This window comes from Meriones unguiculatus, chromosome 11 (assembly GCF_030254825.1).
Source record: "Meriones unguiculatus strain TT.TT164.6M chromosome 11, Bangor_MerUng_6.1, whole genome shotgun sequence".
Lineage (NCBI taxonomy): Eukaryota > Metazoa > Chordata > Mammalia > Rodentia > Muridae > Meriones > Meriones unguiculatus.
The window spans coordinates 56,425,927-56,438,344 of record NC_083359.1 but is presented as its reverse complement, the minus strand read 5'-3'; the positions used below and the strand labels follow the sequence as shown (position 1 = coordinate 56,438,344).

Here is a 12,418-nt window from a genome sequence, read left to right as displayed (position 1 = left end):
CTTAAATAACAGATAAAAAGCCAGAAGCTACTGTCAGCCATTCCAACTCTGAAAGCAAGAGTCTTATCATGGAGCAGATCCCAGCCCCAGTTCAGAACACCTTCTGTGCCTCTTCTGCTAGGAGAGTGAGTACTTGGGAATTGATCTGAGGTTATAATTCACTCTACTGCAGTAACACACGTTTACAAAGGCCTCAAAGATGCATTTTTGCATTTTACAGTAGGAGCACGTGCTTGCCTGTATTAGCCTCTTACACCAAAATACCATAAACTATGATTTAAAAAATAGGACTTTGCTTCTGACAGTTTGGAGGGCTGGAAAGTTTCCAGAACAATATGCTAGCCAGTTTAGTTCCTCAAAAGAGCTGTCTTCCTGGCTTAGTGATGCCTCCTTCTTGCTGTATCCTAATGTGTAGAAAGAGCACTAGTGTCTCTTTCTGAGAAGGGCACCAGCCCTACCCTGTTGACCTCATTCTACTTTTGTCACTTCCTCAGAGGCCCAGTCTCCAGATGAAGTCATGATGGTTAAGGCTTCAATAGGAATTTTAGAGGGACACAAAAATTCTGTCTATAACACTGTCCTCCCCATTCTTGGAAGAACAATACCAAACAAATATGGCTACAAATGTGTTAAATGTGTTACAATAATGGGGATAAAAATATCCTGAGACCAAAAGATTGTGTTTGCCTGTTTTCTTCATATTGAAAATGAAAATAACTGTATACAAAGTAGACTAGGTAGGAAGACATATAGCATTCAGATGGTTTTGATGGCAATTGCTTTTTCTACTTTTCATGAAAACTTTAGTGTCCTGGGTAAGGTTGTTGCCCTATATGCTGGGCAAGGGTGGGAGAATAAGTCCTTGTTGAAATGCCAGAGGCACTCCTGCAGCATCTATATGTAGGCCTCAAAGAAGCTGTAGCCTTCTGGCAGAGAGACAGTTAATCTGAGGTATTTGGAATGGGCAATTGGGAAAACTCTCTGGCCTTAGAGGTTTTTAACTGGCCACTGTAGTGGAAACCAACCAAAATGTAGCCATAAAAATGTATTTATTTTTAGAAGCATCATTGTGAATCATTAGCCAAGCTTCAGATAGAGTGCCATCCATGCTTACTATACAGCTATTTGCTTGCACCTTAAATGCTGGTACTAATTCTAGGTGTGACTGCACTTCCTACTTTTTATAAAAGAACAATACCAACTTAAATACAAACACACGTGCTCCCTCTGTTTTGCTAAACTAATACTGGGAAAGGGGGAAGGATTCCCATTAGAGTCATGGTGACTTGTAAAAAGGAAGGGGCTCATATTTAAATGTCCAGATGATTTATGACAAGAGAAAAGAGTGGAAGGTGAATGAGGATGAGTAGCTTTTACTCTACTAGTCAGCAAAGATGACCTGGTTTTAGAAGAAAGACCCAAGATTTTTTTATAAAGGTCTCTAGACCCTAAGAAAGGGACTGTTTCCTGGCATCTGAAAGACCCTGGTCTGGTTTCTGGCTAGCTCATGATGTTTCCCCACTTTATCTGTTTCTCTGTTTATGCAGTACTGAGGATTGAACCTGGTATGTATAAGCCTTGTATATGCTAAGCAAGCACTCGACCACGGAACCATACCTCCATCTGGTTTCCCTGCTTTAGATAAAGACCATGTAAAATTGTCCATGACGTTTTTTTGTTTGTTTTTAGTGCTGACGCTCCAACTTAATATCTTGAACAGCCAGACTAGCATAGTACTACTGAGCTGCATCCTGTTGGAAATGTTCTTTTCCTTTTCTGTGGTTTTGAGACAGGGTCTTATGTAGCCATAGGCTGTGCTGGCCTCAATCTTGCTATGTAGCTGAGCCTTACCTTGATCGACCTGCCTTTATCTCCTAAATGCTGAAATTATAGGCATGTGTCACCATGCCCAACTGAACCTTCCTTTTTTGGTATTAAAAATTCTTTTTAATGAAATTGTGGTGATGGTGAGCTATTAATTTCTTTGAAAGGTGTTCTATCTAGGCAGAATAAGAAAGATGGTTATCTTCTCAGTCCTAAAAATTTTATCTTTTAAAATTTCCTGCTCAATAAAATTGTCAAACTCTTTGAAATTGATGTTTAATATGAAATACATTATTTTCTTAATATTATAGTTAGATTTTTGTAGAGTCACCACTAGTATTAACTTAACTTGACTCATCACATGAGAGACCTTGGAACACTCAGCCCTAAATGGGATGTTTCCCTCAAATCCCTCCCCTCACGGCTCAGTGAACCCTGTAGAAGAGGAGGCAGAAAGAATGTAAGAGCCAGAGGGATGGAGGACACCAGGAAAACAAGGTTCTTTTAAATCAATATGATCAAAGCTCATATGAACTTACAGAGACTGAGGCAGCATGCACAGAGCTTGTACTGGTTTGAACCAGGTCCTTTGTGTATATTATGCCAGTTTAGTGTTCTTATGGGATCTCTGAGTGTACAAACTAGTGGGTCTCTTTCTTGTGCCTTCTCTTGGGTCTTCTTATCCTTGTGTTTGTTTTGTCCAATTTTGATATGTTAGTTTTATTTTATTATATTATACTTTATTATGATCTCTTAGGAGCCTGTCTGCTTACCAATGAGAGATAAAAAGAGAGGGATCTAGAAAGCAGGAGAGATCAGGAAGAACTTTGAGTAGAGGGAGGGGAAACTGTAATTATGTGAGGAAAAATATCTGTCTTCAATAAGAGGAAATAATTAGTTCATCATGTGAAAGAACATTGCTTTACATATATTTATGCATTAACTCATCCTGTTTCTTCAGACTGGATTGGAGGGAGAGAAGAATTAAGCTCATTACCACAGTTTTACACACAAGCACATTGAGATATAGAGAAGAAAAGTAGCTTATTTTCAGGTACCCAGCAAGTCAAGAGAAAATGAATGACCAGAATATGGTCTCCTGGTCTCCAGGACAGTATTGGGTCACAAGGACAGCAAAGGGCTTCCATCCTCAGAGCAGGTTTGTGGGTAGGAGCACTGAAAATTGGAATTCACTGCTGGCTTCTGAAGAAAGAGCATCTAGCCTCTGCTAAGTGAGTGGGCACAGGGGCAGCAAGGCTGCCAGTGGCCTATCCTAGGCTGCTCCACTGAACTTCTCAGGTGGGGAAAAGCAAGTAGACAATTCAGAATTGAGTACCAGAACTTTTTTCCTTTCCTTTTTTTCTCCTTCATAGTTGTCCAGTCTTTTCAACAAGGCAGAAGAACCCAAAGATGAATCTCCTTCTTCGTGGAGACTGGGACTCAGAAAAACTGGCAGTCACAATATGCTGAGTGAAGTGGTCAATTCCAGGGAGGCCTTTAGGGACCGAGGTTCTTCCATCTACCGTTCCTCATCAAGCCCTCGGATTTCTGCTTTATTGGATGACAAAGATAAGGTGTAGTGGGGGGGGGCGAGAACACATGCAGGGCATTCTAAGGCGGTGCTCCTCTGTGAAAATTCAGTCCTGACAACAAATGGAAGTATCTGCTAGTCCCGCAGTTGACTGCAGCAGTAGGACTGTGAAGATGTTTCTTATGTGAAGGACAAAGTAATTCCTCGTTACAAAAGGATGAGTGTCTTTCTGCTTCTCGAAGAGAGCAACAGAACCAAAATATCTGGGCCCAGGAGTCTTTTCTGAGACTGATATGCCAACCAAGGACCATTCACAGAGATAATCTAGAATTCCTGCACAAATTCTAGCCCATGGCAGCTCAATTTCCAAATGGGTTCCCTAGTAAGAGGAACAGGGACTTTCTCTGACAAGAACTCAGTGGTTCCCTCTTTGATCACTTCCCCCTGAGGTTACCAGGCCACAGAGGAAGACAATATACAGCCAGTCCTGATGAGACCTGAGAGGCTAGGGTCAGAGGGAAGGGGAGGAGGACCTCCCCTATCAGTGGAACCGGGGGGGAGGGGCATGGGAGGAGACTAGGGAGGGAGGATTGAGAAGGGAAGGGGGGGTGGCTAAAGCTGGGATACAAAGTGAGTACATTAAAAAGAAAGTAAAATAAAAGGATGAATGGCTTTTGGTATAAGGCATTTGGCATGTGTAAAAATGAGTTGGCCTTGTCACTTTAATAGTTTCATCAAGTAATTTTTTATTTGCTAACATTTTCATGGGCAAAAAAAGAAAGCCTTAAAAAGGAGCTTTCTCTGTTGGCTTTTTTTGTGTTCATTCTTTCTTACCTAGAGCAAAACAATGAATGCTTCAGAGAAAGTTGAACATGGCCCAAATGGTTCTTTTGAATAAGCACCAGAAAATCTTACTGTTTAGAAGCAAAGTTGAACTTTAATGCAGCTGGATACATTAGCCCTTAGTGGTTTGTTGCTTGTTAAAAATTAAAACAGGTTGGCCTGGAACTTGCTTGTGTAGCATCGGCCTTCCAAGAGCTGGGATTCCAGCTGTGTACTGCCATGCCCTGCCTAGTAGAACATTTTAACGTGCTATTTTTCTTTTATAGAAATATATGATTGATTGGGCTGGCTTCACAAACAGTTCACCATTATATTCATCAAAGAAGAATTTGGTTGTAGATTTTACTGGGCTCACTTAGTGGCCTTTTCCAGGGTTTTCCGTGTTATCATAGTCCTCTTACTGTCTTGCTTTTCCCAAGACAACTTGAAGGGATGAATGCTAGAAGTCGGGTGTGGTGTATCTGTTGTATGTGTCCCTAAGGAAGATGCATTTCAAGGAAAAAATAGCTGGAGACTGAATGAGACTGTTGTATGAAGGACATTTTATAGAGCTGCTTGTGGCTTCTCAGCCTCCTTCTCACTCCTCTCAGAGCTGTCCTCTGTATACCTTGTGCTGCTTTCTTCATGGGAGCTCTGTGACTTTCCTCTTGAGAATTATTTTCCTTCATACAAGATTTTGATGAAGGAAAGGTAGGAATAAACTTTGAAAGCTAACCTTTTGTAGTTCCACTTAAAATAAAATTAAGGATGAATCTAGATATGAAAATATGTAACTCTCATAAGTTCTACTTTTCTCCCCTTCTTGAGAATTAAGGCAAAATCTGTTCCTTGGCTGGCCCTGAACCTAAATCTTCCTGTTTATACTTCATAAGGCCTGGGAATACATATGTACCACTATGCCTAGCAAAATTATGCTTTTCTTTTTTTTTCTTTTTTTTTTTACCATAAAATGTTTTATGCTATGTCAGTATTGAACTCTCATTGCATTTTACATGCTTTTATTTTATAGGAAAGAGAAAACAAAAGCTATTTTAGTACGCTAGCACCCCGGAGGCTCAGCAGCACAAGTGACATTGAAGAAAAGGAGAACAGGTAATCAAAACATATGCCAGAAGATGATTTCTTTCAGCCCCTTGGGGCATAGGGATCTGGCTATTAGTCTTCTGCCTTTTCCAACAGATGTCCTAGTACATTATAGATTGCTTGTCCTGTTCAGAATACCTCCCAGCCTTTACTTTCTATCTGCCAGTTCTTCACCCTTTAAGTTGTAACTTCAGTTTAGACATTACTGTCTGTAGGACCCTGACCCTTCCAAGTCTTTTAGTTTTAGTACCCCCAAAAGCTCTCTAAAAGCAATCCATGTCATTTTGTTTCTCAAGCCACTCTGCCATGCCTAGCATATTGTATAAAACATAGTAAACATTGAATAGATTGTTTACTTGAAATGATCAGCTTCTAATTTGTAAAGAAGTAAAATTTAATGCCTTCTTCATCAATTAAAATGAATAATGGAGATTTTAAAATGTTGCTACATTTCAAGGCATACCCAAACCAGACCCTTTTTTATGAAGGCATGCTACTCTAACAGGAATCACCTGGAAGCCTGTTGTAACTGGATTTCAGGCCCCAGCTCAGAGCTTCTGAATCAGAATCTGAATTTTAGCAGAATTTCCTAGGTGATTCAGATAAACACTAAAGCCCGAGAGGGATTGTGCTAAGCCTCCAGCAAAGACCCCAAGTTCTTGATTGTGGGTACAAAAAACCTACTACTGCTTCTTCTGGATATCTTCTTACTGTAATGCTAGGGAGGCACCGAGCAGCATGCCTACTTTTTTTCCCTTCTGTAGTAGCATCATTAACTCCTTTGCAACCTGCTACTAGGGATTAGTACAAGGTATTTTTTTAAGAAAGTGTTTATTTTTTTTCAAGTTTTTTAAAAAAAATTATTTATCTTTATGTGCACTGGTGTTTTGCTTGCATGTATCTCTACATGAGAGTGTCAAGTCTTGGAGTTATCAACAGTTGTAAGTTGCCATGTGGGTGCCATGTGGGATTTGAACCAGGGTCATCTGGAAGAGTCAGTACCCTTAACTACTGAGCCATCTCTACAGTCCTACAAGGTACTTCTTAAATAAGAGTCACAAGTGACTCCTCATCACAAAAGGGTGAGGGGCGTTTGTTGTGAGGTGTAACTTGGTACCTGTTGGAATGATAGAATTGATGGAATTGATAGAAGAAAGCCAAAATTAGTATAGGAAACAGGTATAGAAAACAAGATCATGCCAGGCACAGTGACTCATGCCTGTAATCCCAGCACTTGGGGGAGCTAGAGGCAGGCAGATCTCTGTGAGTTTGAGGCCAGCCTTGTCTACAAAGCAAGTCCAGAACAGCCAAGGCTACACAGTGAAACCCCATCTCAAAAAACAAAACAAAAAACAGGATCACTTGAAAACTTGTGCCTGTTTCTTTAGCATGTTTCAGTTTTCCATTGGCTTTTCTCTATTTATAGTCCAAATTGGTCATAGGAATGATTGTTCTGTTTTTTCTTTCCTGCCTCTACAGGGAGTCAGCTGTTAATCTGGTGAGAAGTGGCTCCCATACTAGGCAGCTATGGAGGGATGAAGCAAAAGGAAATGAAACTCCACAGACAATTGCTCCTTCCACTTATGTGTCAACTTACTTGAAAAGGTACCAGCTGCAGAGGGTGGGAGGTGATCTTCAATTGATCATGCTAATATGGGGAACAACTGCATGCTTTTTATATCCAATTAGCACCACAGAAATGAATGGCTTTTAGATTTCTTGGGATCAACATTTTCAGTAATTAAAATTAATTGTTCTTTTAATAACTGAGTTAAATTAAACCAGTTCCGATCCCCACCACAGACCCAACTTTACACTCTGTCTTTTCAGTCCTATTAAAATTTCAGTCTGAAGTGGCATCTAGTGCTCTGTGGGGAAGATGGAATTTATACACACTCGCCTAGTCTTGGCTTTCCCTTTTCTAAAACTAGGCTAGTTTTCATCACAAGTTATACTTGGGGGTAGGGGAGGGAGGGGCACTAGGGTGGTAAGGAGTGGGGAATGGGAATAGTTTTCTGTTGGATTTAAGACATTTCTTCTTGAGCCTACTAATTTAGGGACTTGAGTTGTTTTTGTTCTTTTATGACTTTAATGGCCCTCAGATCCATCAAGATGTGCAACTCGCAAGTTTGGTGTGCAGAGAAGGTACATGGGTTCCTTTGATCTCATCTGTATTCTCTTTCCTGCAATTGTTTTCTTTGCCACAAGCTAGCCAGCAAGCAAAGCACCTCTGCCAGTACCATTCAGCTACAAGAGACACTTAATAATATTTTCATTTGAATTTGCTGCTGATATAGAAGAATCTGTTTTTCATTGCTTACTTTGAATTCTTTCTTCACTTCCACTTTTAACCCTTTCAGCTGCCTCCTCCAGCCTTCATCATGAGGCTTGCTAGATGGCTACCTTAGAAACAGGCCTTGGCTAAGACTATAAGAGCCAATTGGTGTTTGTGATCAAAACTGTTTCTACCTAACAGGTAGTTAATATTGAAACATGGGGAATAAGCTATAATGGAAACAGACACTGCTGCCTCTAATTTTTCAGTTCTACAGGTACATCCTAAGAAAGGTCTTGACTTTGAAAATATACAAGTCCAGTTCAGTGATCTCGATGGCTATTTTATTTTGTATATGTATGTATTTATATAGGCAGGACTTCTTGTAGCGTCAGCTGGCCATAAACTCTCTGTGTAGCTGAAAGTAGCCTTGAAACTTTGATCTACTTGCCTCTACCTCTTGAGCGCTGAGATTACAGGCGTATGTCACTACGAATGTTTATGAAGCTAGGAACTGAGCCAAGGCCTCCTGCATGCTAGACAAGTACACTACCAACTGAGCTACAGCCAAGCCCACTGACCATCATACAAATCAGGTGTTTGGAGTTTTATGAGGGTGTCACCTACTTCTCTTAAAGGGAAACACCTTGATTTACTAAGATACTGTTTCTTAGAGTCAAATCCAATATTCAAGAAAACTTTTCTAAGAGACTAATGTTCTAAAGGTAGGGAAAAAAGCTTCAATTTAGTTTCCAAGTGTGGAGTTATAGGGGGTGAGGTTGTTGATGTTTATGACCCAAATCGTCAGCAAATGGGTTTGGATGGCTTTGGTTTTTGTATTTTGGCAAAGTTATAGTGAACAGAAGAAGAAAGGGCTGCAATTATGCTTAATTATATGAGCACTTTTTGCAAAAAGATCTACAACTTGCTTGATGCCTTAGATTTCCAGTGCTCATTTTCTGTGAACCTACAGTGGTTTTCCCAAGAAGAAAGAATTGTATACCATCACCATTTAAAAAAGAACGTGCAAGGAGGAATCCCTCAACCCCTGCTGTGCCAGGCTTTGGTCTTCTTCACGTTTTCTACATTGTCTCTTGTGTTTAGTCAGGAACCTAGTCTTGTGCAGTCCAGTACAAGCCCCTTTTTTTCTAGTGACAGTTTCACAGCGTTTTGTCATCACGTACCCCCACCACCCCAACCAGTGTTTTAGTACTGTTACATTCACAAAGCATTTTTACAAACTCCTACCCCAAATAATGTTTGGCAGAGTTAAGATAGTTCTTACTCTCTTCAGTTAAAAACAAACAAAAAACCTTGCCCTTTTTTCCCCCTACACACTATCACTGTGTAGACTTAAAACTTTAAATCCTCTCTAAGACATTTTTCTTTAAGGTAAATAACTGCATTTCTCAAGCCGTTTTTTTCCTCTGCATAATTCTTTTCTCTTCGTTACTTTTTTGTTTTAAATTGAAGACCTCCCTGAACTCTTGGGTCTTCTGGCTTTTACAGCATTACTTCTCTATCATGTAGGTGGTTGTGTTGCATGATTTGGGGTCTTGGGTTTGTTGGGGATTTTCTTTTCTTCTAATAATAGTTTGTTTTCATGTATTCTATTTTCTTGCTTTCTTTTGTTGAATGCCACCTCTCCTCCTTTATTCTTCTGTATGATAAAAAAAAAAATCATCCTTCAAAGAGTGGTGATTGCCTCACTCTTGGATGATTGCCTGCTTGCTGCTGGAGACCCAGCTCTGGCTGGAGTTACTTTTCCACTTCCTGATTGCCATGCTCTCTCTTTGACCTACATTCCTTTCACAAGCACAATCTGGGTGGGAAGGTGGTGTTGGGAAATGGTGGGTGAGTAGCATGTCCTGAAGAAAGTGACTGTATGCTGTTTTGCAGTGCTTCATTTGGTAAAAGTAGTGACCCCACAAGTCCCTACATTTCAGCCAATCGCAATTCATCTCCTGCTACCTCACCCATTACCATTGGTTCATCTACCTCTCGGGGCAGCCAGTGGCAACCTGCCTCTTCTTGCCCTGCATCAGTCAGTACAAACACTGCTGCACCTGTGCAACCTGTCAGGTAAGGCTTCTTGGGAGCCATTTGAGTTGCATCATCACAGTTCATGCTTCTGGAAACACATATGAGATTTGAAGCAAGAGGCTTTGTTAATGTAGGAGCTTGTTTAAATTCCTGTGACAGTGTCCAGAATTTAATGAAGATGCTTTTGTTTTGACTTGCTAGCTGGTCAACAGTTGCTTATTGAATAAAATTGGATTCACACCATTGTCTTGATGTTCAAGGGTCAGTGTATCATGAATGCTTTCATTCCTCAACCACCTTTTCAGTTGTGACTACAGTTTTAGAGTCAGATCCATGATAATAAATTATTATGCATTAAAAGTTGCTATATTTTATTTACTAACATTCTAGTAAGAATCTTATGTATTTAGTCGTTTGGAAGATACAAACTCAGATTAGAAGAAAAGCTAATCTATGCTCCAAAAGCCTCCTTATAGCATTCAGAGGAATGCTAATTTGTATTCTTTTGGGAGCACTATGAGAAGAGAGAGGTTTGTGTTTGCAGAAACTGTGTTTGGGAGCATATCTTTCTGGTTTTTCCATTTATCTAAAGGTAGCATGGCAGAGTGTCATTGTGAAAGCACAGCAGGACTTCTGTTCCTTTATGTTTCATTTATTTTGAGGCAGGATCTCACCATATAGGCCTGGATGGCTTTGACTTCACTAAGTAAACCTGGTTGGCTTTGAACTGAGAGATCTGCCTCCTAAGTTCTGGGGTTAAGGACATGCACCACCACCTGCTGATGCCCTCACACATGGACTTGATTTATGTGTATGTGTGTATGCCTGCTTGTTGGGTGCCATGTGTGCAGTGCCTGCGGAGGCCAGAAAAAGGCACCGGAACTCTTAGGACTGCATTCTCTGTGGTTGTGAGCAACCTGTAGTGGGTGCTGGGACAAAACCAAGATCCTCTGCATGAGCATCAAGTGCTCTTAGCCAGAGCATTTTCCCAGCCATTAACTGCATTTTGCACTGCAGGTTTTTACCCTGTCCTGGGTGTTGGAGCCTATTTTGTCTTTGCCATATGGCTTTTTTAGGTTTTGTTTTGATAAAATGAAGATTAAAAAAAAGAAATAGAAATGTTAATAGTGTTGTTGCCAGAACACCTGTTATGGTAGTACTTGGTTGATGTTTGCTTGTTTACTAGATTTCTTTCCCTGAAACAAATAGTCATCATTAATTTGGTTAGAAAGAACTATTTTGTAATGCATTAGAATTAAAACTGGTATAATTATGAAGAGATTTCAGGCTTATGACCGTAATAGTAACACTGTTATAGTTGCATAGAAATATAGTAGATAAATTTATTTAATAATACAGCTATATTGACCTTCTGTATAATATCACTAAAGATGAAGAACCCAAATAGGTGGATGGAAAGATTAACTTAATGGCTCAGCATTTGTTTAGCATGCCTAAGGCCTTGGCCTCAACCCTCTGCACTGAGGAAATCACAGAGCTGAAACTGGGGAAATTTTTGTTGAACCCTGTTTTGTGACAGGCACTGGATTAGTTTCTCTGCAAAGGGGATTTATATGCTAGGGTTTGGTTTATTCACATGTATCAATAAATTCCTATAATATTGCTTTAAGTATGATAAAGCTTCTTTTTTCTTAAAAGTTAAGAAAGCCCAGAAACAAGGCCAGCACAGTGGCTTCAGAATCATTAAAAGATCCAGTGCTTTTTCTTTGCACCATGAATTCTATTTTTGAGGCTTGCCTCACAGTCCAGAATGACTGCTGGAACTCTAGCCATGCTGGCGCATTCTGGGAAAGAAGTAGTAAGACAAAGAGGAAGCTGTCAGAGAGAGACATCTAAGTTAACATTTTTTTCCCAGAAATTTTAGATCTATGTTATGTCTCATGGGAAATTTCCAGCATCTGGCCGACCTTGGAAGATGTCGATTTGGTAGCTACATTGTTGCCTTAAAAAATAGGAGCACTTAGGGCTGGAGAGATGGCTCCATGGGTAAAGGAACATTCAAGCCTGATGACCCAAATTCCATCCCCAGATCTCACATAGCCAAAGGAAAGCACTGCAAATTGCCTTCTCTGCAAGCGCATCTGCGTGCATACAACCCCTGACCCCACACACATCACAAATAAATGTAAAAATATTATCTCAAAAGATAAAAATATAACTTAAAAACATGTAGGGCACCTGTTAGGAAGGTAAGGGGCAATGAATATTAGTCAGGTAACTTCTGCCTTGGGCAGTCATGTCATTTCATGAGTAGCCCCCTGGTATATTAAACATTGTATGTAATTTTGAATGCAGAAAGCAAATCAAAAGCTTAATGATCTGCTCAGATCACATAGCCATTGAGGAACTGAAACAGGTTTTATATCCACATTAGTTCATGCAAAACCCACCTATTTTGTCATATTTTGTTTACACTGGGTCTATATTTTATTCTGCATACTGTTTAAATGTTTTACACACATTATTTTGTTTCATCATCATGAGAACTCTGCATGATGCAGTATTATTTTCTGCATTTTATAGATGAAAAGATCAGATCTTTAAGTAGGTTGAGTGTCAGCACCATGTGGCTGCATTGTATGGCTCCTACACATGGCTCCATTGTGTGACTCCTAATTCTGCTTTCCCGGCTTCCCTGAACAGCCTGCTTGTGAAATTATAACATGTTTCAAAATAATAGTAAAGTTCTACTGGACAGAAAAATAAAATAAAATTTCTGGCATTTCAACAGCCCAAGAAATTGCAAGTCTGGCAGGATGGCTCAGCATATAAAGATATGTGGGGCACAGGCCTGACAA

General features: G+C 40.0%; 1 protein-coding gene across 6 annotated transcripts in view; it reads left to right on the top strand.

The window, feature by feature from the left end:
* Ppp1r12b (protein phosphatase 1 regulatory subunit 12B) overlaps positions 1-12,418 on the top strand; it is a 216,560-nt gene that overhangs the window by 76,344 nt on the left and 127,798 nt on the right. For 2 of the 6 annotated variants that reach the window (XM_060364339.1, XM_060364338.1), the window contains exons 9-13: positions 13-125; positions 3,198-3,398; positions 5,208-5,290; positions 6,761-6,886; positions 9,456-9,638. In XM_060364339.1, coding sequence (XP_060220322.1) covers positions 13-125; positions 3,198-3,398; positions 5,208-5,290; positions 6,761-6,886; positions 9,456-9,638 — 706 coding nt within the window. The other 4 variants (XM_060364341.1, XM_060364340.1, XM_060364343.1 and 1 more) reach the window with 3 other exon arrangements.